The sequence below is a fragment of the Girardinichthys multiradiatus genome, chromosome 8, assembly GCF_021462225.1.
Source record: "Girardinichthys multiradiatus isolate DD_20200921_A chromosome 8, DD_fGirMul_XY1, whole genome shotgun sequence".
Lineage (NCBI taxonomy): Eukaryota > Metazoa > Chordata > Actinopteri > Cyprinodontiformes > Goodeidae > Girardinichthys > Girardinichthys multiradiatus.
Window position 1 is genome coordinate 38575452 of NC_061801.1, and position 26247 is coordinate 38601698.

Consider the following 26247-nt stretch of genomic DNA (forward strand, 5'->3'; position numbering starts at 1 on the left):
ATCAACCATCCATCCATCAACCATCCGTCCATCCATCAACCATCCATCCATCCATCCGTTCACCATCCATCCATCCATCCATCCATCAACCAACCAACCAACCATCCATCCATCCATCCATCAACCAACCATCCATCCATCAACAGTCCATCCATCCATCCAACCATCCATCCATCAACCATCCGTCCATCCATCAACCATCCATCCATCCATCCGTCCACCATCCATCCATCCATCAACCAACCAACCAACCATCCATCCATCCATCCATCAACCAACCATCCATCCATCAACAGTCCATCCATCCATCCATCCATCCATCAACCATCCATCCATCCATCCATCCATCCATCCATCCATCCACCAACCAACCAACCAACCAACCAACCAACCATCCATCCATCCATCAACAGTCCATCCATCCATCCATCCATCCATCCATCAACCATCCATCCATCCATCCATCCATCCATCAATCCATCCATCTATCCATCCATCAACCATCCATCTATCCATCCATCAACAGTCCATCCATCAACCAACCATCCATCTATCCATCCATCCATCTATCCATCTATCCATCCATCAACAGTCCATCCATCCATCCATCCATCTATCCATCCATCAACCAACCATCTATCCATCCATCCATCTATCCCTCCCTCCCAAGGCATCCCATGACAAGAAGAGACATGTATACCAACTGGCCGCTTTTTTAAGTACAGCTGTTCAATTGCTTTTTAGCTCAAGTAACAAACTAGCCAATCACATGGGAGCAATTCAATGCATTCAGGCATCTACACATGGTGGAGACGACTTGCTGAAGTTTCACCTGAGCATCAGAGTGGGGTAGAAGTGAGAATTAAATGACTTGTGGCTTGTTGGCAGCCAGGTTGGTCTGAGTATTTAGGAAACTGTTGATCCGCTGGGGTTTTTAAACACAACCATCTCTCTCTGTAAACGCACACATGAGTATCTCTTGGGTTTACAGAGAAGGATGCTAAAAGGAGGAAAATATCTATTGAGATGCTGTTGTCTGGATGAAAATGTCTTTTTGATGCCAGAGGTCAGAGAGCAGGCAGTTTGAGATGATAGAAAGGCAACAGTAACTCAAATAACTACTCTTCACAGAACACGTTGTGGAGAATATCATTCAACACATCAAACCTTGAGGCAGATTGGCTACAGCAGCATGTGGATCACATCGGATACAAATTCATGTCAGCTAAAAACAGGAAACTGCATCTAGAATTTACAGAGACTCTTAAAAACTGGACAACACACTGGACTGAGAAGTCAGGATTTCAGTTGCAACATTCAGGTGATCTGGTCAGAGTGGGTTTAACAGCATGAAAGCATGGATCCATCTTGACTTGATTAGTGGTTCAGACTGGTGGTAGTGGTTAAATTGTGGGGGGTATATTTTGTTAGTACCAACTGAACATTGTTTAAACACCACAGTCAACCTGAGTGTTGTTAATGACAATGTCCATCCTTTTATGACCACATTGTACCCCTCTTTTGATGGCTGCTTCCAGCAGGATAATAATCATGTTACAAAGCTCAATTCATCTAAAGCTGGTTTCTGGACCATGACAATGACTGCCCTATACTCCAACAGCCTCCACAGTCACCAGAACCAGATCCGAAAGAGCACCCTTGTGATGCTACCATGTCAGTATGACAGTAAGTCTCTGAGGAAAGTTTCACACACCTTGTTGAATCTATCCCACAAAGCCAAAAGACATCCAACCCGATACTAGAAAGGCCGTCCTAATAAAGTGGTCAGTGTGTGTGGTCTCTCCAAAAGGTTTTGGGTCTTCCTAAAGGTCTCCTCCCAGTAGGATGTACCCAGAAGAACCTTTAAAGAGAAGCAACAAGATCAGTCATTGAGCCAAAAAATGGTTTAACAATGTGAGTTTTTATTCTATAATCAGATGGGTCCTCTTAACTTTGTTCTCTACTGAAGCTTATTAGATTTTTAATAACTCTAGTTCTTATTTTTCTTGTTTTTAACTCTCTAGTTTGATTTCTGCTGTCGACATTTAAACACCAAATGAGAAACAGGAAAAATACTGAGAACTGAAACACGTCAGGAAATATAAAAACCAAAATAAATCTAACAAAATAACAAACCCCATTAAAAAAAACATAACTATGACACAAGGCATCCTGTGTATGTAATTTGAGGTAAAAACGTTCATACTGAACTCTATAAACCGAATTTGTAGCAGATTTATAGTCCTAAATTTGCCTCGAAGCTAATTGACTGCGGTGCAGTATCCATAGATGACCACCAGATGGCGCTACTGCTCAGCGTTTCTAAAGGAAGATCAGAGGCGATGCTTGTTATAGTAGACATATACCAGCAGGTGGCAGCAGAGGAGCGCATCCATTTATCTGCGCCTTGCAGCCAAATTTCCTGACCTTTGATGCATCTGATTGTTTCCCATCAAAATATCCGTGTTGCTCTACAGGATCTTTAAAAACACATAAAAACGATGATATGTTTACAGTACTGGAGTATAACATAACATGCTGATAAATAAAACATTTATTATTAAGTCTTTTGTTACTTTGTTCTCTGAATCATCAGATGGTTATGGTGCATTGAAAGGTATGTGTATTTTTTACAAATAATAATCTGAGAAATCATGGCATTCTTATCCAGTTCCATCTACTCTGATGCCTCTAATTGAAATCCAGTGCATCCAACTGTTTTTAAGAGTCTCCTATTTAGTAAACAGACTCCACCTGAGGAATGGACCAACTGCAGTTCGAGCAAGACATGGACGTCCACCTTAACCAACAGGCTGGACAAGGTAGAGAGGCAGGAACAAAGCTGTTGTTGAAGCAGTCCTGTTTGTAGTTGGCCACAAGCCCTGTATGGGTCACAGCAAACGTTGAAACGATGAGATCCGAACTGAACCTACTGGCCTACATGCAAAATGTGGTGAAAAACAAGTCAGCAGCACACAGCAACCCATCATCCTTATAGTGTGGTGGCAGCATCATGCTGTGGAGATGCTTTTCTGCAGCTGGATCAGGGAAGTCGGTCAGAGTTGATGGCAAGATGGGTGGAGCTAAATCCAGGATGATGCTGGAAGGACACGTTAGTGACTGCAGAAGACGAGTCTGTGGTGGAGGTTCACCTTCCAGCAGACCGACCCTAAACATCCAGCCTGAGGTACCACGAGACGGTTTAAATGAAAGCATGTTTACGTGATGGAAAACATTTTAAAGGATCAAAATTAGCTGCAGGTCCAAGACCGTTTGACTTTCTAATCTGAAACTACTCCAGCTCTGATAAACCCGTATGACACTAACAAGCTCATGTTAACAGAAAAGTCAGAATAAATGATAAACTCTGCACAACAGTTTGTCCCTCCTTCACTAACAACTCGTTTTCTTTTTCCGCAGCACAGAAACAGGTTTGACTGCAACATGGAGGCAGGAAAAATAAGCAGAAGGCAATACAACATGTAGAAAAGCTTTATTAGTTTTCACAGTTTGTAAAAATCATCATCTACTAACCAAATATTCATATCAAACATATTTAGTTATATAAATTACAACAACATGTCCCATCATTACACCACCAATCAGAAGCATCGCCTGGGCTGATGTCATCAGCATTTCAACCTGAGCCTAAACCTCGTCAACATTGTGCCTTAGTTGCAGCAAGACCCGGGTCCGGCCTGCAGAAATAAATCAACTGAACGCATCATGCAGCCAAAATTACACAAGAATCAATAACAAAACGTTTTAAAATGTGATTAGAAAAATCATTAATATACATGCATTCAGGTACAAAAATGGCAGATCAGGAAGCTGCAACTGTGTTAAATCCAAACTAAACAGCTGCATGCATTGGCAGTTTCCAGACAGGCTGGTTATTCATACTGGAAAATACAAAATAGAGTAAAAACAAATAAGAGATCCCTTCAGTAGACACGCGACAGACTATAAAGCACTTGGATGGAGCCATGTAAGCCACCGCGGTGAAGACATCCGTTGAACCGAGGAACCCTCCTCAAATACTAAAATCTGAGTTAGTTACAAAGCTGCGGCTTTAATGGCTGAGGCAGGTGATCAGTATGTGCAACGCAAGGTTAGCACTCATTCAGAGGTCAGGTTAAAGGTTAACACACAATCATCAACGGCATGAGGGTCATGGAAAGGTTCCGTCTATTAATGGTGCATCTGTTCTGATCTTCTTGCAGCGGGGCGCGAATGTACTAAATACAACGTTGGCTGCAAAGATTAAATTTAATGATTTTTTTTTCTGTAATTCACACAAGCTCAAATATATACATACACCCCAACTGATACATGGTTAAATGCTGCTTTGCATCCTGACCACCCGCTTTTTCTGCAGATATTAACAAGTTTCCGGCGGGATTCTGGAAGGATGTTTGGTCACTATTTCTGGTTAATTTAAATTAGACGTTTGGTTTTCTGGGACAGGTCTGGCTCTTAAGGACAGACTTCTAAAATGGTTGGGTGTTGCAGCTTTGGGTAGGCCATTCAGACAGCACAATGTAAGTCTTCACAGCCACACGCGGCTGTGAACATGTTTCAAGCATCCGGGTCCAACGGTCCCACTCAGATAAAACGGACAGGAAGAAGCCATTAAGCACCGAGGCTCAAGCTGATCATCAACTGAAAGGTCCTGGAACGTCAGTATCACTGTCCACAGTGGCAGGAGTTTACAGGGACTGAGAGAGAGGCGCCTCCTCAAAGATCAGCTCCATCTGGAGTTTGAAGTTGGGTCTGAAAACACGAAGGCTGAGCTGTTTGGTCACAATGTCAAGGTGAGGCTTTCAAACCTGGCAACTCTGCCCCACCTGTGAAGCACAGTGGTGGCAGCATCATGCTGTGGGGAGGTTTAGCTGACAGTGCTACATTGCACAAAATCATATCTGGTTTAAACTTGGATGTAAATGGGTGTTTGACGGAACATTGGTCTCAAACCCATCCAAACTGGTTTCAGAATGCATAAAGTGGGCTTGTTGGAAAGTCTCCGAACTCGGACCTGTTCAGAACCGATGGACTGTGCCTAAAAACTGGGTCTACGCTATGAAACCAACATACTGAAACAAATGAGTGGTCAAATATTCAGCCTGGATAATGCTAAGACATCACTGTCACTGCAGCTTGCTGGGGGACATTTAACCAAGTATCAGACAGAAAACATCTGTGGGTCCACGGTTTGGACGGGTTTCTGGAAAGGTTTGGGTCCATTTGTTTCATTTTCAACCTGCCTCGGTTAGAGAAAACCCACAGCCTGGAGGTTGATGCTGTATCATCAGGCAACTTTGAGAAACAGTTCAAATCTATCATAAAAAGTCCAAATTAAAATTCAGTTCTGACCAGAACTGCAGCGTGTCCAAACCTCAAGCTTTTACCTACATGCAAAACTGAGTAGCTTGGAAGGTTTCACCCATTAGTCAGAAGCAGTCATTAAACGCCGGTCACTCAACCACATGAACTCATGCAAGAAGACTTCACCCTTTGTGAGGCAGCTTGAATGAAAAGTCCAAAGATCTGATGTCCTGAAGTTCTTCTGTACCAGTAATTATTAACAAAGCCCTCAGAGCTTTCACAGACAACCTCATGAGACATGTTTTATGGAGATGTCCATCACAGATGGCAATGATTTCTAGTCGTCTTTGTGAACTCCTTCCCAGTCACATCCGTGTCAGCTTACGATGCGGCGCAGTGATCTTTGGCGGCAGCAGTGGTGCCGTTGCTACCTGGAGACGTCTGGGATGAGTTTTTTAAACCAGCGGCCCACGGCCACGTCGATTCTGAGCACCAACGTGACTCCGATCAGCAGGAACACGCTGCTCACCAGGAACCCCGAGGCCTCAAACATTAACCTGGGAAGACAAAGCAGAGGTGAGATGTTTCATAGCTTCTCATTAATGTCCGCCTGGTTCTCCTCTGGCTCGCCTATGTTGCTGAGATGTTAACCTTCTCCACGCGCTTTGATCTAAACCACTTCTTTAAAGCTGTGCAAGCCCCGCCCATGTTCCCATCATCTGTGACCAGCTTCCCTGTCCCTGCTGAAATAAAGCATCTCCACAGCATGATGCTGCCACTACCATGTATCTTTATGTGTTCAGGCGGATTTGGACCACGTTTTTGGACATTGACCAAAAAGTTCAGTTTTTGTCTCATCTGGCAGGTGCACCTTCATCCACATTCTACAAATGGCTGCACTGGATTTTCTCCATCCATCCGTTTTCATCTCCTTATCTGGCATCACGTAGTGGGGGTTTCAAGTTCAAGAGGGAAACCAAGACCACCCTCTCCCCAGAAACAGTCTCAAGCTCATTCTGGGAGATGCAATGTATTTCCACACCAGAAAGGAGATGTAGTCCCCTCAGTGGGTTCTGGTTCTGCCCTGCAGTCTTCATCCAGTGATACATGCCACTAGGACCTTCAAAGGAGGCCTCCTGGAGGAATCCTGATCAGACGCAACTCAGCTGATTGCTTTTAATGAGGAGCAGCGGCTCTACTCAGCCTCTAAGGCCCAATAGACCAATCTTGTTTCAGATGCTTGTATCCAGGGTTTCGTTCTTTAGGTCATAATCCACATCTGATAACCATGAGTTTGAACATAGATGGAGCGATAAATCAAGAGCTTTGCTTTGTGGATTGGCTCTTTACCAGACAGACCCTACTCAGCTCCCTGCGTTCCCTTTCTGGGTTGCAGAACTTCTTGAGAACCACAAAAATTCCTTTTTTAAAGCGTCTCCAAATTTCTCATAAAGCCTAAGTTTTTGTTTGTGCCCAGAAGCCGCAGTCCGCAGTGCTCTGCTTCAGGAGTCCCTTCAGACCCTAGCAGTGACCTCCATCACTGCTAAGGTCTACCACCTGGTCCTGGTTGCTGCCACGGCAGAACCCCTGATTCAGGTCCTGGACACAGCCCATTCAGCGTACAAGTCCCCAACCTCCCTCAGAACACAGATTTTATTTTGAGGTATCAGAATAAAAAGGGGCTTAATGCAGATCTTTACTTCTAACAATTTTTAAAACCATGTAGAAGTTTTCTTGATTTCTGCACTACTTTGTGTTGGTCTATCCCAAACAATCCTGACCAAATCCATGGAAGACCCAGTAAAAACAGTTCTGATGAGATCGACAGCATTTAGTCTAATATTAATGGACTGAAAAGCCTCCAGTTTGTGTTTGGCAGTTATACTTTGTCCCAAAAGCATTTACTGTCAATGGGTTTTCCTTACTTACTTGGGTGCAAAAACCTTCCACACCATTAGGTGTCTCCTGAGAATAGCAGCAGCACAGACTGAAGAAAACACCTGTGAAGGAAGGCGAGACACCGAGGCTGAGCTGAACAAAGTGTACATAAACAAATGATCCAACAGAAACAGGAATATTTTCTCTGGACTAACCTGGGCTCCAAGAATAAAGAGGTAGCGCGTTGAGAGCTGCAGCAGAGCGGCGCTGAACTGATGGGGGTTCTCTCTCAGTCTCATTTCCATCACGGCGTCCTCACCTTCTTCCCCACAACTTCTCCCCCCCCTGACCTCCCGCATCAGAGGCCAGAACAGCAGCAAAGGACAACCCACTGACACACGGAGGAAATGAAAGTCAGAAAGCTCATTTTACTTCTGTTGAGGCACTGAGGGTCTAATCTCACAGCTTCTGTTTAGTTCTTTTGACTTTTGACACTTTAGCCTATAGAAGCCAGTTAGCTTCTATAGGCTAAAGTTTACTTTTTCACATTTTGTCACCTTACAAAGACAAACCTTAGTGTGTTTTACTGGGATGTTTGGTGATAAAGTCTTGATTCTGTTGATTGTTCTAAGAAGCAGTTGAAGACTCATTTATTCGGACTGGCTTTGAACTAGTTTTATGCTGTTCGATGTTATACGCTTGCTGCTTTATCTTTCCTTTTATGTTTGTATATCTGTTTTTTTATGCTTGCATTTATTGTCATGTGTGGTTTTTGATCTGTGAAGGGTGCTACTGAAATAAAGGTTACCTACTTACTCGTTGTTTTAGTCATCGTCTTAAAGCAAGAACCTGTGCAAAGGGAGAGGCTTGAGCTCCAGGAGAAGAATGCAAACAGGAGAGGAGAACATTTGGGCAAGAAGCATTAAATCTGAGAGCAGAAACATGTTTCTCAGGGAGAGCAGATAATATTTGTGAGAGCAGTGAAATATTTGAGAATGAATTTTGAAATAATATTTCCTCTATTAGACCATTTTTCAGTGGTAGTCTTGGCCACTCACATACACCCACACTAAAAGACATGGAGGTTTGTGGCAAAATGTGAAAAAGTTCAAGGTGTATGAATAATTGTGCAAAGCCCAGTAAAAGCTTATTTTGCTTCTTGTTTAGCAAAAAGTCATTTTTTCACCTGCAAATAAGATGTGTGAGGCAAACGTGTTGAGGGTGACCAGGAAGGCTGGAAGTATAGTGCCTGCGTGGCCATCGGGGAATCCCACAAAGGCAGCCCCCCACTGGATAGAAGGGAAGGTGGGCAGATGACCAGTGGCATGGAAGAACTGGGTGGCAGCCAACGACCACACTACCACAGGAGTCCACGGTACATTAAACCCACCTTGGGGGAAACGTCGAGACGGTTGAGAAGCAGCATCCTTACTTTTACCATCAGGAACATCTACGGATCAAAAGAGAAGGGATTTCTTACCCGAGGTAGATCTAGGTGAGCCACTGAGGGTGGTGGAGGAGGCGTGAATGTGTAACAAAGCTCCCATCTCCAGCAGCAGCAGCAGGAAAGACAGAGTCATTCCCTCTGGGTGCAGGAGCAGCAGCCCGATTCCCAGCAGACCACAGAACAGCAGCACTGGAGCAGAGTAGACTGTTCCCAGTCCGTAGGCCTCCACAGCGGGCCGGTTGTCCTCCTCTGCGCCTCCACTGAGCTCGCCGTCCTCCAGGGAGTGACGCATGCGCTGGTAGATCTGCGGGATCAGGTGGCGTAGCTCAGCTTGCGGGCTGATGCCGGTGCTCGCTCGGTAGCGGGGCAGAGGGAGAGCCGAGCTTCTGGCTGAAGCTGCGGTCCTGGTCTTCACGAACACAGTGAGGGGGTCCACAAAGATCAGGGACAACCCCACTCCCAGCAGGCTGAAGGCAGCCCTGGGGAGAGCCAGCTGCGCCACGCGGATCAGCTCAGCCAGCTTCCTGAAGCCGTCCTCCGGTGTGGCGCTGACGGCCCAATGGAGGCCCGTACAGATGCAGAGCAGCGGCAGGATCCAGCGGGCAGTGAACGCAGTCCTACCCGAGGAGTTCAGGTTACCGTAGTGGCACAGGCAGAGTCTCAGAAGGTATGCACAGACGGCCAGAGAGATAACAGAGAGGATGTAGTACAGGTTCTTAAGCTGGTTGTCCTGCAACCGTGAGAGCGGAGAGAGGAACGGCGAGGGCTGGCAGAAGCCCTGCTCTTCTCTGCAGCCATGAAACGACAGCGAGAAGTAGGCGCAGATCACGAGAACTCCCAGGCAGCCTAAAACGGTGCTGCTCTCCTTTCTGATGGCTGCTGGGGATAAAGTGGGGGAGGGCAACAGCCCCGCAGACTTCAGAGGGTCAGGGGTTGGAGGCAGAAGATGGCCGTTCCAGTTGAGATGGATGGGAATGCAGAGAGCCAGAGAGAGCAGAAGAAAGGTCACAACTCGACCTTCGTAGATCACATAGCTGTCCGAAAGTAGAGAGGCACAACGGAGGAGCAGCACCACCAGAGATGGAAGGAGGAGGCGGCGCAGGGACATCCACCTGGAGAGCTTTGAAGCTTTAGCTCCATTCTTTAAAACGGCGGGGCTGTTCAGTCGCCATGCCCTCCAGAGGAAGAGGATCTCAGAGCTGAACGTACCCGCTGCCAGGCACCATGCCGCCTCCACGTAACCCCGAGTGAGCAGCTGAGCAGCAGCAACGCCAACCCCCACAGTTACTGCCACAGCAGTCGGAGCTTTCAGTCCTGCACGTTTCTCCTCCGTCAGCACCATGGACAGCTCAGACATCACAAAACACATCAAACATGCAAACGTCAGGAGGGCCAAACCCGCCGCCATCTTCACAGGGTTGAATCGGGCCCATGTTGCTCGACAGGTGTCCCTGACGGAGGTGAGGTAGGCCTGCAGAGAAGAGGCCAGGTGTGGCGGCGGCGGCCGTCCCTCTCTGACCGTGCTGACGTACTCAGAGGACAGGCGGGAAAACTCAGCCTTCAGCTCAGAGAGGATCTCTGGGGTGATATCTTTGGCCAAACCAGAATACGTCTCCAGGAACCGGTTAACCTTCAGGAATAAAACAAACAACCATAACAAGATTTAGGAAGAAAGTCAGTTTGTTAATCGAGGAACTTTTTTTGTTAGCCTTCCTAACAAACTACCTGTTTTGTGTTGATCCACAGTGCCTCTAGCTGGCTGAGACGTGTAACTGCACCTCCTGTCTGTGGTGGAGGGAATAAAGGCAGGAGGACCTGCCCCACGTTGCTGAATGGGATTGGTATTCCCAACAACAGGGCCAGAGTGGGAACCAGGTCTGTCTGTGGAACAACATCTGGCTCATCCTGTGGATGAGGAGCAAGGAAAGAATATTAAAAAGGCCAAATTGGAACAATTTTCCATCTTTCTATGATTCAAAGCTACATTTATGTAACTAATGTGGACAAAAGCTTGGATCTGACTTCCACTCCATGTAAATATTGCACTGTGGTACAGACACACCCTCTCATGGACTAATAATAGCACTCATTCTAATTACATAACGCATCAGTCTAGTTTTGATAATAAAATCATCAGCGGTGCCCACAGGCAACTCTTTGATTACCTCCTATGTCCTATTGAAAGAAAGCTTGTAGCCCACCTGAGAGGGCGGTCCAGGAAAGACGGGGGAGGGACTGTAAAGGAAGAGCGCAGCATCCGTCTCCTTCTGACTTTCTCCACCATGATCTCCTGTGTCGGTCATCCCGTGGTCCCCCATCACCACCAGCAGGGTGTCATTCTGCAGACGGTCAATCACAGACCTGGAGGGTGAACCAAATATGGTGAAAAACCTGCCAGCTCATGTGTCTTAAAAACCCCAAGTTCTTATTCTCACACCAGCTCACATGAGACCTCAAATCAATCAGTATAAGGATGTGAACTGTGACATTAAAACAAGCAGGCCGCTGCTGTACTGCTGGCCGACCTGATCACACCGTCCATCTGGGTGAGCTTGTCGGCCATGGCGGGGTGGTCTGGCCCAAACCTGTGCCCGCAGTGATCCACTCCAAGGAAATGGGCCACCAGCACGTCCCAGTCATCCCCCACCACTGCCAGCAGAAACAGACACATGGAGAGTAATGCGGCAGAAGCACAACGGGGGCGTGGCATTACTAGATGTAATGAGGTAAAACAGACGCTCCAGCAGTATATACATACTAGTTGTGTAGAGGTGCTGCAGGATGCCGTTATCCACAGTGTCCAGATCCTTGACGTTGAAAGAAGGGAAAGGCAGAGAGCGATAGAACTTTTTAGGGAAAAGATTTTCCCAGGTGTCGTCGCCCATGAACACGACCCGTTTACCTGTCAGACAAAAAAATGTCTTATTTGTTTGCAATAAAACTGCCTCAAAGTCCTGTCTTACACCACATTGTACATAATATACTGTGAGATTCTCACAGTTTGTCCTGTTACAACCACAAACCTCACTTAACTTACTCTGACCAGCTTTCAGCTGTTCCTGCTGAAGACTAGGACCCCCACAGTATGATGCTGCCACCACTATGTTTCACAGTTCAGAGCGATGAAATTACAATCTAATAGAGTGGTGAACAGATGGCCGCTCACACTGAGCCTGGTTCTGGTTCTGCTGGAGGTTTCTTCCTGTTAAAAGGGAGTTTTTCCTCTCCACTGTCGCTACATGCATGCTCAGTATGAGGGATTGCTGCAAAGTCAACGCCAGTGACTGTCCACTGTCTCTACATGCTCATCCAGGAGGAGTGAATGCTGCAAGTCACTGACTGGATGCAATCTGCTGGGTTTCCTTTCACAGAAAAACTTTTTATCCAATTTGAATAAATAACTGAATCTGACTGAACTGTTCAATGGTTAGTATTAATTGGAATGTATGTACCTGACTTTTGTGAAGAGCCTTGAGACAACATGTGTCGTGAATTGGCGCTTTATAAATAAACTGAATTGAATTGAACATGAGTGCTGAGCATAAAATTCCATTTGTGTTCATTCACAGTTGTGATGCCTTCAGTGAGAATCTACATAAGCTGGAAATAGTCATAAAGAAACCTTTAAATGAGAAAGTGTGTCTAAAACTGTTGACCCGAAGTGTAGATCCAGTAGTTCGGTTCCTGGCCTCAGAGGTTTGTTAGAGAACATTAGAGGACAAACAGCAACATGAAGACCAAGGAACACAGCAGACAGCTCCGAGAGAACATTATAGAGATGTTAAAAGCAGAATTAAATCGGGTTTCTATAACCGTCCATCATCTGAACATGGAAGGAGAATGGACTAACTGCAGACCTACCAAGACATGAATGTCCACCTAAGATGAGGGCTAGGCAAAGAGAGCATTAATCAGAGGAGCAGCTAAGAAGAGCTGCAGAGATCTATGCTATGCCTGTAGGAAAGCTAACATCACTCACAGTAAAACATGGGGGTGGCGGCATCATGCTGTGGGGACACTTTTCCTCAGCTGGGACATGGAAGCTGGCTAGATGTGTGGGGAAGAAGGATGGACATAAATATAGGGCAATCCAGGAAAAAAAACCCCGTTGGATCCTCGAAAAGACTTGAGGCGGTTCACTGAGGGGTTCACCTTCCAGCAAGACAAGGACTCTAAACGTATGGACAGAGCTACAATGGAGTGGTTTTAGTTTGTAGATGTGCAAAAAACAGATACAGACATAAGACAGGCATCAAAAGGTTGGTCTAGAAAGTATCGACTTCGAGGGAACAGAAGACGAATACATGCCACACTTTTCAGATTTGTATTAGTAAAATTCTGCATCACAATTAGGCACAACTTTGTGTTGACCATTCACTCAATTTCCAAATGAAATACATTAAAAGGTTCTGGTTATGATTTGCCAATATTCCACCAACTCACCCATCTGTCCCAGCTGGTGGATAAGATTGTCCTCCAAGATGGCGCTGGACGCGAAGTTATTGCCAACATCCACAAAGGTCGGCAGGGACCCCGTCGTGAAGCCCTTGATCCTCTGCATGGTGGTTGTAGGTGGGTCGGCTCTGAAGGGGTACAAGCGGCTTTGCGTGGGCCTGGACGACACCGTCTCCTCCAACACGGGCAGCTTGTTCTCGTAGGGTCGTGGCGTGGTCCTGGTGGGGTCAAACCGGGCGAAGTCGATCTTCAGTGCGTCAACGATGAGGACGACTGCCTTGCGGAACCTAGGCTGGGTCTGGCAGAAATCCTGCGGTCCTTCTCCGGGTTGCAGCACGTCCTCGCAGGTGCTGGTCCGGTTCACCTCCAGCCTCACCAGCAGGAATCCACCCACGAAGAGGTAGATGCCCACGAAGTACGCCGCGCACAGCCAGAGGAGCAGGGACAGGACGGTCAGCCCCTTCATCCTGAACGGCGACAAGCGGTTCAGAGGAACGACTAGAATCAGTACCTGTCTGTCAGTGATAACGTCTATATAAAGAAGCTAAAACGGGTTCGTGTTGCTTCAGAGAATCAACTCGTCGCTCGGCGCCGAAGTAAACAGGTAAAACAGCTAACATCTCCGATTAGTCGCGGTTAATGGTGTTAGCTCTGGCTAAACCGCCCTGTTTCAGTCACTGACCTTGTGTTGGCTGGGATTCACCTCTCTCTGCCTGGGGGCGGCCGTGAAGCTGTGTGTGTGTAAACAACACAGAGGTCCAGGTGTCTCAGGCAACCACAGAACAGACAGGAGGCTCTTTCACCTTCATTGGGACCGCCGTGTCCACATTCCGGGCAAGGAACCCGGCGGAAGTTCGCGACGGACCAGTTTTTCTGTAACCAACTGAGTAGTTGTATCTTTTTAGTCCTGGACCGAGGCTGTCAGGAGAGTTCAGCACTAAGTTACTAAAGATAAGGAACAAATAAACACAAAAAAATCCACAATTCCCAATTTAAGGAAGTAATAATTTTTCTATCTAAATGTGGAGTATTTTTAACACATGCCGTAAATAGTTCTTCATGCCTGTGAGACAACGTCGCGGGTTAAAAAGATGGCGGTAGCAGGATGTAAGGATGTGTCCTTCTGTCGCCACTTCGCCAAAAAGTCAACGAGGCTGTTAAAAGAAGAAAAAAAAACTACCAAGACGAAATAAATAAATATCATTAAGAATAAAGTTGTTTTGGAAAATTAAGTTAAACAAATATACGAATAAATGGTCAATTATAGACAAGAAAGCTGAACCAAAAACAGCTTTCTCTCAGCTCTCAAACTGCTCTTCCCTACGCGTTCTTATTTAATTAGTATTTAGAGACATGATTATATAGAACAAACAAGCTATTCAAAGTAATCACATAAATTTGGATATTTAATGACAATAGATATTATAAATATTAAAGTATAACAAAATAACACGCAAATGTCATTCATTTATCCGATGTGTGTCCTTATAAGTGACACCTCCTGAGTTTTAATGGATTAGTGTGAGTTGGGCTCTGGTTTGTAAATAAAATACAAATATATGGTAATAAATAGTCAACAGGTGCTGGCTCATCATTCATATCAATGAGCCGACACATAAAGCAAAATAACATATCTTAAGATTTTTTGCGTGAGTCCTCTATATATACTGGTCCTTCTCAAAATATTAGCATATTGTGATAAAGTTCATTATTTTCCATAATGTCATGATGAAAATTTAACATTCATATATTTTAGATTCATTGCACACTAACTGAAATATTTCAGGTCTTTTATTGTCTTAATACGGATGATTTTGGCATACAGCTCATGAAAACCCAAAATTCCTATCTCACAAAATTAGCATATCATTAAAAGGGTCTCTAAACGAGCTATGAACCTAATCATCTGAATCAACGAGTTAACTCTAAACACCTGCAAAAGATTCCTGGGGCCTTTAAAACTCCCAGCCTGGTTCATCACTCAAAACCCCAATCATGGGTAAGACTGCCGACCTGACTGCTGTCCAGAAGGCCACTATTGACACCCTCAAGCAAGAGGGTAAGAAACAGAAAGAAATTTCTGAACGAATAGGCTGTTCCCAGAGTGCTGTATCAAGGCACCTCAGTGGGAAGTCTGTGGGAAGGAAAAAGTGTGGCAGAAAACGCTGCACAACGAGAAGAGGTGACCGGACCCTGAGGAAGATTGTGGAGAAGGGCCGATTCCAGACCTTGGGGGACCTGCGGAAGCAGTGGACTGAGTCTGGAGTAGAAACATCCAGAGCCACCGTGCACAGGCGCGTGCAGGAAATGGGCTACAGGTGCCGCATTCCCCAGGTCAAGCCACTTTTGAACCAGAAACAGCGGCAGAAGCGCCTGTCCTGGGCTACAGAGAAGCAGCACTGGACTGTTGCTCAGTGGTCCAAAGTACTTTTTTCGGATGAAAGCAAATTCTGCATGTCATTCGGAAATCAAGGTGCCAGAGTCTGGAGGAAGACTGGGGAGAAGGAAATGCCAAAATGCCAGAAGTCCAGTGTCAAGTACCCACAGTCAGTGATGGTCTGGGGTGCCGTGTCAGCTGCTGGTGTTGGTCCACTGTGTTTTATCAAGGGCAGGGTCAATGCAGCTAGCTATCAGGAGATTTTGGAGCACTTCATGCTTCCATCTGCTGAAAAGCTTTATGGAGATGAAGATTTCATTTTTCAGCACGACCTGGCACCTGCTCACAGTGCCAAAACCACTGGTAAATGGTTTACTGACCATGGTATCACTGTGCTCAATTGGCCTGCCAACTCTCCTGACCTGAACCCCATAGAGAATCTGTGGGATATTGTGAAGAGAACGTTGAGAGACTCAAGACCCAACACTCTGGATGAGCTAAAGGCCGCTATCGAAGCATCCTGGACCTCCATAAGACCTCAGCAGTGCCACAGGCTGATTGCCTCCATGCCACGCCGCATTGAAGCAGTCATTTCTGCAAAAGGAATCCCGACCAAGTATTGAGTGCATAACTGTACATGATTATTTGAAGGTTGATGTTTTTTGTATTAAAAACACTTTTCTTTTATTGGTCGGATGAAATATGCAAATTTTGTGAGATAGGAATTTTGGGTTTTCATGAGCTGTATGCCAAAATCATCCGTATTAAGACAATAAAAAACCTGAAATATTTCAGTTAGTGTGCAATGAATCTAAAATATATGAATGTTAAATTTTCATCATTACATTATGGAAAATAATTAACTTTATCACAATATGCTAATATTTTGAGGACCTGTATATATATATATATATATATATATATATATATACACACACTCCATGACTATGCTACAAATACATTTCCAAGTAATCTGACCTTCGAGTCCTTCAGATAAAATTCTCTACCTGTTTTGTCCTGTTTAGTCTGGAACATGCTGTTTGTTTTGGGTCCATGATTTACTTAAAATTAGCTCCATCCATTTTCCCTATCAGTTCTATTGCTGCTTAAAAGCATCATGATGCTGCCTCCACCATGTTTTTAGAGTAGGGATAGTGTTGTCAAGGTGATGTGCAATTTTTGCTGCCCCCCCCCCCATCTTAAAAACAAAACCTTTAGTTAGGAAGGTCTCACTGAGATACAGCATCTCTTAAGGGGAGTTCTGGTCAAAATGGCAGCATAAACAGTATCAAGTCAAAGCATATTTAGAAAGTTATAAGAAAAGTAGCAATTACAGAGATTGATGCTAAATATTTTTACCACATTTCAAAGTTATTTGATCTAATTAAATGATAATTTCATTCAATATCAGCTTTATCCCATTTAGGTTAAAGACAAAAACCATAGATGGATAAACTGGAGTTTTAGGAAACTCCACATTGTAAGTAACTGGTTCTAAATCACGCAGTGCACACGCTTTTATTAGCTTTAGGTTAAGGTTCAACAGGAAATGGTTCACAGAGTGAGTTAACTACAAATCTGGGAGCCTTCATGCATCAACGCACAGACTGGTCCCACAGAGGCTCAGTGCCGCTCATGATCAGTTACCGAAAAAACTCTCAGGAACGAAAAATGAAACTCACTAACTTAGGTTGAATATTAAACAGGTTTATGAAGTTTAACATGATAACTCAGACTGACCTCTACATTCATTGGTACCCCTGGTAAGGATGTGTAAAAAGTCTTCATCTTTCGCTGCAGTAGCATCATCTCATTTAAGAACATACAAAAACCAATAAAACCCCTAACAATTCATATTAAATAAAGTAGAATTTATTTTTGTATTTTTAAACTTTTTTTTTTCTTTTAGGTCTACTCCCTTTTCATCCAGCTGCTCTTCAAACTGGGAAAGACAAGAAAACATGCTATTCAGGAAAGGCAGATTTATGTCGATCTCCAAATGTCAGGAAAGGACTACAGGCCAAACTTTTCCCAAATCTAGCATCCGAGCAATAAAACGAAGTTAAAACCAACTGGAGCTGGGGCAGACGAGGCTGGATGAAGGACCAAGTTGATTTTCACACCATCGTCAGGAGGATGACAAGGAAGGTAAAACAAATCTCTAAACCTCACTGCTCGAGAACTGAGATGATATTACTGCATAAGAGATACATTTATTTATATGAAGGCCTTTCATACATCTTTATTAAGAGTACCAATAGTTGTGGAGGAAGCTGTATAAAGTAAAATAAGTATGCAACAACATGAGTATTTTTGCATGGGCCAACATTTCTGTCACAGGTGTAAGAAATCTCTCATGGATGCTGAAGTAATTTCCCTAACTCTGACCATCAGTGAACATAAACAACAGTCTGTAAGGGTCTAATGAAAGAGATGATCTTCTCCAGAATCCAGTGGAAAGACATCAGACGACCTCATACAGCTGGCATGTTTTCCTTTTAGTCCCATCAGGTGAAAACTGAGTGAACTGCTCGGTTATCAGAGCCTCGACTGGAACTGCTTCATCGTTTTCTGAATCGTTCAACATCCTGAGTTCATTCACTGAGTCCTCTGCTCTTCAGGTGACACCAAAAAATCAGGAAGCTCCTCCTTCTTCACCTGCGCTGCCTCCACTGACGTTGCTGGAGTGGTCTTTGCCAGCGTGCTGTAAATGGTCATAGCCTGAAGATGGCAAACAAAACAAGTTACCATCAGTGTGTGGGTGACTGATGATGCTGCAGACAGAGGTGGAAACAAACCTGTGTGACCATTCCTGTGATGTCACCGGTGTTAGAGGGCAGGAGGATGGTGTTGGTCTGTTTGGCCAGGTTGGAGAATGCAGAGACGTATTGTTCAGCCACACTCAGGGAAGCAGCTGCGTTTCCATTCTGTAAAAATACAGTTTAAATCAAATATTTACATACACTATATGGAAAGACACATGACCTTATTCTGACCAACATTAAATCATTTTCCTATTTAAGGTCAGTTAGGATCACCAAATTTTCTACTATATGATCAATTCCAGAATAATGAGCCCAGATGATGAGATCCTGGCTTTGGAAGCTTGTCATAGGTTAATTGTGTTTATGAGAGACATGTGGATTTTAAGGCAACACCTCAAACACACCGCTTCCTTGTGTGACATCATGAGAAAAATTAAGAGAAATCAGCCAGGATGTCAGGAAGACATCAAGTCTTGTTCATCCCTGAGTAGTTTCCAGATGCCTGAAGGTGCCGCGTTTGTCTGTCCAAACAATTATATGCGACTGCACAGTTAACAGCATGGGAATGGCCAGGCATCATGCAGTTAAGGAAAGAGAAAGGTTGAAGGGAAATGTTTGAATCCCTTTCAGAACAAACGCAAAAAACTGGGAGTCTAATTATCCAGACATGACATGGGCTGAAAGGCCGCTCAGCCAGGAAGAAGCCATTACTGCAAAAGCAACATAAAAAGCCTGATTACAGTCTGTAAAAGCCCTGTAGTGTTGGACCATAATGACCTCGATTACATCTGGAGGAAAAACGTGGAGGCCTACAAGCATGCGAACACCATCCCAACGGAAGTTCGGGGGAGGCAGCATCATGCTGTGGGAGTGTTCTGCTGCAGGAAGGACTGGTGCACTTCGCAAAATAAATGGAGAGGGAAGAACATTATGAGGAAATATTTAAGCAACATCTCAGGACATCAGCCAGAAAGTTAAACACAGATGGGTCCTCAGAATATGCAGTGAACTTCAGCACACCACTGAGTTAGTTACTCTGTGTCAATGTTCTGGCTCTGATCCAAAGGAAATTTACCAGAGCAGGGAAGGTGCGAGAACAAGGCAGCCTACAAACCCGACCCAGTTACCCCAGTTCTGTCAGGAGGAAAGGGCCAAAATTCCAGCAAATTATTGAAAGGAACCTTTGGAAAGAAACCCGAAACATTTGACCCAAGTCATACGGTTCAAAGGCAATTCTGAAAAATACTAAATTACTAAATAAATGTATGTAAAGTTCTGAATTAGAGGAAATAAAAAAAAAAAACGAAACAAAATCAATTAGGCCCAATCTGGATGTAGTTATGTTTAGTTTCCCGTAAGGAAGGAAAACATTTACCTGCTCGGTCAGAGCATCAGACAGCAGATGGATGGCTTTAGCTTTAGCCTCAGCTTTGGCTACAATTGCTTGGGCTTCACCTGGATGAAACAAAAATCAATTTACAGACAATATTCACATTTTATCTATCAAACAAACAGCAGGAGCGGTCTGAGAATACACCTACCAGCCGCTTTATTGATCTGCTCTGCCTTTTCTCCCTCTGAGGCCAGGATCTGAGCTTGTTTCCGACCCTCAGCGACATTAATAGCAGACTCTCTCGTTCCTTCAGACTCCAGAACCGTGGCTCGCTTTTTACGCTCAGCCTCCACCTTGAACATGTCAATAACATGAATTATTGCTGTTTTTGTGATTTTTTAAAAATAATTAATTCTGAATACAATAAAATGTCTAAGCTTTTTCCTGAACCTAAAGGCCTCTCAGAAGTTTTCATCCCCTCACTAGCATGAATGCCATAATAAACAGCTCTCCTTGTTCTGGGTGGAGAAATGACACAACAAACAAACGTAATTATTTCTCTAAACACTATTCGAGGAGTCTGGTAGAAATTGCATTGTTTCTTTAATCATCACAGTGTCCAGTTCATCCATAAAGGCTCAAATATAAATATACACCCCCTGTGTTACTTAGTAAGCGTTCCCTAACTGGTTGCACCACGACCCCACAAACATTTTTGGACCAATCAACAAGCTTCTGGCAGGATGTTTCACCACTCTTCTTGGCAGAATCAGTGGAGTTCTTTTGAACTGGTTGGTTTAATCAGGAAAACCGGGTCAGGCCTGTTCCAAAACCAATTTAGGTGTGGGTTTGGGATTACTCAGCTGTTGGAAAATCAAAAAGTGGCCAAGTTTCCTACTGTCTAGATGCTGATTTGAGGTCAAGTTGAGGGCTTGAACTGACAGCTAAAAGGTCCACAGCATGACGCTGCCACCACCATGCTTATCTGACCATAAAACCTTTCTCCAGAAAGCATTTGGCCCGACAAGCTGCAGATTTAGGTCCTGCTTTAGCTTGGCACCCTCTCAGTCTAAGTTGATGTTAGGCTCAGTTCACTTTGACCTGTTAATGATAGGCTTGAGCTCTGGTGGTTCCCTGTTTTTTTCCTGAAACTCCTGACCAACCCCCTTTACCTGTTAACCATTGAGCATGGTGGGGGCAGCACCATGCTGTGGGGTTGTCTCTTGGCCTGTGGTGCTGGTGTGTTGCACTAAGTGGATGAAACAATGCAGAAGCAGAAATTCTTCAACTTCAACTCAAACCAGCAGCTAGATGGTTGAAACCTGGACACAACTGGGTGTTCCAGAATGACGATGATCCCAGTGTGGTTTTAGGATGGATAAAGCAGACTAACTCTTTGATTCCCCATGAGAAGAGAAGTCAAACATTCAGCCAGAGAGGCGTGTGGTCGAGGTGGAACTTGCTAAGGGACAGACATTAATAGGAGCGTATGTACACATTTGAGCCTGGATGTAAATTTAAAAGTGGAATAAAATCCACAATAAATTCAAACATGTGTAATCGGTTCTTGTTTTTAACATTCACTAAAGCTGGTTGTTGTCAAATCTGAAATAAAAATGCTTTAAATGCATCATTAAAGGCATGAGATTCGTGTTCAGAACGGTTTCATGCAAACCTCTGACCTGTAAAGTGTATCAAATTCACTTGTTTTTTTTCCAAAGCCATTTCACAATTCCCACCTGCATCTGCATGGATTCTTTGACCCGAGGCGGGACGTGTATGTCCTTGATTTCATAACGGAGGCAGCGGATCCCCCAATCATCTGAAGCTTGGTTGATGGAGTGGACGATGTTGGAATTCAGGGACTCCCGTTCCTTTGGATCAAACAGACGCATGAATAAAACTCTTCACATGAGAACATGCAGAGGGATGGAAGATGCTGCAGGAGTTTTGGTTTGTACCCGGAAAACTTTGTCCAGAGTCAGTTTTCCCAACTCAGAACGCATGGTGGTCTGGGCCAACTGTGTGACTGCGTACTCTGGATCCTCAACACCGTAGCTGGCCTGAAGGTAAGCATAGCAGAGGGTTTAAAAGAACCGGTGAAAAAATGGAATTAAAAAGCCTATTAATGGTCTGATGGCCTACCTTAAACGGGTCTAGGATCCTTAAGTAAAGAACTCCATCAATCTGCAGTGTTACGTTATCTAGGAAATTCAAACATTTAAACTTAATTATATGAATTTATTTTAAAATTAAATTGTGCAACCCAAAACTGAGCAGGAAATCTTCTGAGAAAATGACTAGTGCTGCCGTCAGCTTCGTCTTACAGGAATGATTCCTCACCTAGAGATACAGCAGACTGCTCTGGAACGTCAATCACAATTTCCTTCAGACTCTGCACGTAGCGAATTTTGTCAAGCACAGGGATGAGGAAGTTTAAACCCTAAAGGTGTGTGAGAGAAAGAGTTTACCATAAATTTATGACAAATATTTCAACAGTGGGCAGGAAATATGGAAGAAGCAAAAACCACAAGATGGATGAAAGATTGTGTCCAGGTCACAAAATAAAAGGAAGGATACAAGGAACAAAGAAAGTAACTAAAGCAGGACATAAGGAATGGAGGGAAGATGGAAGGACACAAGGAAAAAAGGAAGGACACTAAAGAAAGAAAGGACACATGAAAGTAAAAAATGAACAGAAGATGGACAAAGAGGGGGGGAGGAAGGAGTGGAAGGGTACAGGGAAGGATGAAAGGACACAGGAAAGGAAAAATGGAACCACACAATGAAGAACACGCTGGAAACAGAAATGAACAAATGAAGGAGGAAAGAGAGACATAAAAAAGTAAAGGAGTGGAAGGACACAAGGCAGTAAGGAAGGAAACATAGGAGGACGAAAATAAGGAAGGAAGAGAGGTAGGACACAACAAGCGATTGACAGGAGCAGAAAAGGAAGAAAGGAAGGACGGAAAGAAAAAAGGAAGAAGAAAAAAGGAAGCAAAGAATGGGAGGGGAGGGGAAAGGACACAAGAAAGAAAGGACGGAGACAAGGAGGAAAGACAGGAACAAAAGGAGGATAAAAGGATAGGGGAGAAGAGAGGAAATAAGGATATGAGGAAGGAAGGACACAGGGAAGAAAGGAAGTAAAGAAGGACAGACACAAAGAAGCGAAAGAGGGAGAAAGAACAGAACGAGGAACAACATTTAGTGTTGGACCAGGGACATAATCTGGAATTACAAATATTTTTCCATACTTATAAAATGAAATTCCAGAGTTTTGCAGCCTGAGTGGGAACTCTTTAAAGTTCTGATTTACAGACTTAAATATAAGTATAGATTAGGTGTTTCTGTGATTTCAGATGAATAAACGGATCGTACGGGTTCTAAGATGCGGTGGTAGCGACCCATCCTCTCCACCACCCAGGCTTCCTGTTGGGGCACGAACAGAACCACGGTGTTCATGGGCAGAGTGGAGGCCCAGCGCTGCTGAGCCGGCGTGACCCAAAGCCTCGGTGCGGACTGCTGGGTTTGCTGCAGAAATACACACATATTTATTTTGGTTCTGAACACTTGTTTGGGTCGGTTGACTCTTATGAAAATATGAAAGATAATTTCCTCTTATCAAACCAACTTTAACTTTAGGTGACCTCCTGATAAAAGCTCTTATTTACTTACGTCATACAACTGTGTTCATTCATTCGACTATGAGTGGAATATCAGAGATGCACCGATATGAACATTCGGGCCAATATCGACATCTGATATTATAAAGATTTCCCTTCTGATACTGTGAAAAAAACTTCCCACCCCAACAGTAAGATGGGCTACTGAGCTTCACAAAGTAGATGGCATGATTAGGAAAGAACATTTTCTGGAAATTTAGAAGTGACATCTCAAAACATCGGCCAGGAAGTAAAAGCTTGGGTATAAATGGGCCTTCTAAATGAACAATAACCAAAACATGCTGTCAGATGGAGACTTGGTTCTGTCAGGAGGAATGGGCCACAATTCCAGCAAATGGTGGAGAGAAGTTTGTGGAAGAAAACTCCAAACATTTTATTAAAGTCATACAGTTTAAAGGTCAAATCTACCAAATACTACGGAAACGTATGTAAACGTCTGAATCTAAGGTAAGTTCTGTCTTATTTTTCTGGTATTTAGGAAATACAAATGATTTTGGTAATCCTAAATGTCCTAAAACAGGAACAGATATTTTTAGAGTGTATAAATATCTGGTCTCACTTGTGTATGTATGTGGATGCATTTTGGTTTAAGCAACATCAATCAGCTGGTTAATGAAACACAAACAGAACCTCCCTCAACTTAACTTCTCAGGGAAAACGCTCTGTTAAGATGCATTGCTGGTAAATAAATAAAATAACAAAAAAACTTTAAATAGTATAAATGTTTGAAATGAAAACCATTAAAAACAACATTTTTGTTCCAGACCCAGTGGTGTAGAGCAACTTTTGGTGTAATTTAAACTGACGTCCAGACTCAGGCTGAATGACGTTGGGTCGCAGCAGCTAACGAGCCGAAGCTAACAGCGGAACTAACCTGTAAGATGGCGGCGCTCCTCCGACACAACGTCCGTAACATCATCTTTTCTTTCTAAAATCCTCAGCACAGATAACTACAGCTCGGCAAACCGGCCACTAAACCAACTCTGCGCTCATGTGTGTGACCCTCGTCTAAGAGGAAATGAAAGTTACATCAGCAGTGCGGTCCTGAAAAACTCTGCTGGAAACAGAAGCTGGACGAGAAGAGTTCCGCTTTAATAAATAACGGATATCCTTCCGTGTTGTTTGCGTTTTATATACTTTCTTATATGTAACGCAGGGAAAGTGCGTTTTACAAACTGTCGTGTTTATTTATTGTTCACTGTTTATTTAAAACTAATGTATAAGAAAAACCTCCGCTAAAAACAATAAATACAAAAAGATTGTATTTACTTATAAAGGAAATCACGCATCTAATGCTATTGGTGGCTGTAAAACATTACTATGCAACTTTATTCCAAGAAAACATGTCAATGTATTGAATATATATAAAAATAAGCAACTTTATACATGAAGTTTCATTATAATGGTGCCTAGTGTGATACATACAGGCGGCTTGTTCTCAAAAAGCAAAAGTAAAATCTTTTAACACAGACTTATCAGGTTGAAGTCATTATGGTCTGATATTTTTGAATTAATGTGTAAGAAATACATTTTTAATAAAGCATGAATGGTGTTACTCTAAAGACGGGACTTGTACTGTCATGATTTGTGTTATTATAGCTTTTTATAGGATCAAAATAAACACAAACACACTATAAAAACAATTTAAAAATAATTACTGTTATATATTACTTTGTTAATAACTATAATAATAATAATAATACCTCTACAGCTCAAACAAATAGTCAGTTTGATTATTAGTGGTAAAATATATAAATTGTATTTATTGCTGTTGCTGTTTGCCTGTTTGTCGCAGTACTTTGAATGTTGTATAGAGAAATAATGTAGATGTAATTTTGCATTCTGATTAAAACAGATTTTTTATCATTTTGTTTTGGTACAAATGTAATAGCAGAATAAGTTCACTAGTCAGTGCTGCTTGTTTAATTATTAATTTATATTTAATTATTAATTAAACGCAGGTTTGGGTACCCATTGTTCCATGTAGAATACAGGGGAACATATAACTGATTGTTTGGTTCAGATTACGATTCTCTTGGGTTGAGAAAGGGTGATAAAATCACTATTATTTCTGCACAGTTTTAAACTGAAATCTATCTCCTGAAAGCCTGCTTGTTCTAATATACAACTGAAAGCAGATGTTTTTTAATTCACTTCATAAAAGCATGACCCTTTTTTTCTTCTCTTGCCTGAATCAGACTAAATGTTTCCAGTTTTACGTCAGTTAGGAATACCAACGTAATTTCTTTTTGCTACATTCCAAAATAACAAGAGATTTTTAATAGATTGTTCCCAATTTCCTCCAAATTCAGATGTTTACATAATTGTTTTAAAAAGCTAGAAGAATTTAAACTCTGCTTCTCTGCCCACACCTTTTTCTATGGGTCTGAGATTGTGGCCTTGTGATGGCCACTCAGGAACACTGCCCTTTTTGTCTATAAGCCACTTTGTAACTAATTAGGCGGTATGGTTTGGCATTTAGAAGACCCATTTGACCCCAAAATTTAACTTCCTGGCCGATGTCTTGCTTCAATATTTCCACATAACGTTCTTTTCCTCATGATGGCATCCGTGTTGTGAAGTAGCCCGGTCCGTCCTGCAGCAATACACCCCCACACCATGATGCTACCACTCCTGTACTTCACAGTAAGGATGGTGTTCTCAGGTCTGCAGGCTTCCTCCTCTTTTCTCCTAATGTAACAGTCGTCTTCCTCAAACTTTGTTCAATGTCTTAAGATTTTTCATGATGTCACACAAGGAATCAGTGCGTTTGAGTTGTGCCATAAAATACATGAACAGGTGTACCTCCATTTAGCTCAAATCTTGTGAATTAGCGTATCAGAAGCTTACAAAGCCATGACATCACCATCTGGGTTTCCCAAATAGTTTAAAGGCATAGTTTTCAAACTGTATGTAAACTTCTGAATTTTGAAAGAAATGATAAGAAAGAATTTCCCCCATTATTCTGGTGTTTAGTGAATAAA

At 43.3% G+C, this 26247-nt stretch overlaps 2 protein-coding genes across 2 annotated transcripts; both read right to left on the reverse strand.

Moving 5' to 3' along the window:
• Window positions 1-5373: 5373 nt before the first annotated feature.
• Window positions 5374-13972, reverse strand: pigo (phosphatidylinositol glycan anchor biosynthesis, class O). The gene is made up of 11 exons (XM_047373189.1): window positions 13788-13972; window positions 13094-13572; window positions 11409-11552; window positions 11176-11299; window positions 10852-11011; window positions 10376-10555; window positions 8684-10280; window positions 8390-8593; window positions 7419-7594; window positions 7255-7325; window positions 5374-5882 (listed from the first exon to the last, which is right to left on the reverse strand). The coding sequence occupies exons 2-11, from the start codon at window positions 13569-13571 to the stop codon at window positions 5753-5755; spliced, it is 3264 nt and encodes a 1087-aa protein (XP_047229145.1). The 5' UTR covers window position 13572; window positions 13788-13972; the 3' UTR covers window positions 5374-5752.
• A 3012-nt stretch (window positions 13973-16984) lies between these two features.
• Window positions 16985-24332, reverse strand: stoml2 (stomatin (EPB72)-like 2). Its single transcript, XM_047371697.1, has 10 exons — window positions 24138-24332; window positions 22959-23111; window positions 21924-22023; window positions 21726-21784; window positions 21542-21643; window positions 21320-21454; window positions 19789-19933; window positions 19623-19702; window positions 18281-18409; window positions 16985-18203 (listed from the first exon to the last, which is right to left on the reverse strand). The coding sequence occupies exons 1-10, from the start codon at window positions 24180-24182 to the stop codon at window positions 18081-18083; spliced, it is 1071 nt and encodes a 356-aa protein (XP_047227653.1). The 5' UTR covers window positions 24183-24332; the 3' UTR covers window positions 16985-18080.
• Window positions 24333-26247: the final 1915 nt, after the last annotated feature.

Bases quoted from the DNA above. Each gene is read 5' to 3' on its own strand.
- pigo (XM_047373189.1), bottom strand. From the start codon at position 13,571: ATGAAGGGGCTGACCGTCCTGTCCCTGCTCCTCTGGCTGTGCGCGGCG. The intron at 10,281-10,375 runs GTAGTTTGTTAG...TTATTCCTGAAG, and splicing joins TGTGGATCAACACAAAACAG to GTTAACCGGTTCCTGGAGAC. The intron at 5,883-7,254 runs GTAAGTAAGGAA...TTGTCTTCCCAG, and splicing joins TGGAAGGTTTTTGCACCCAA to GTTAATGTTTGAGGCCTCGG.
- stoml2 (XM_047371697.1), bottom strand. From the start codon at position 24,182: ATGATGTTACGGACGTTGTGTCGGAGGAGCGCCGCCATCTTACAG. The intron at 19,934-21,319 runs GTGGGAATTGTG...GACATGTTCAAG, and splicing joins AAGAATCCATGCAGATGCAG to GTGGAGGCTGAGCGTAAAAA. The intron at 18,204-18,280 runs GTTTGTTTCCAC...TGCCATCTTCAG, and splicing joins TCACAGGAATGGTCACACAG to GCTATGACCATTTACAGCAC.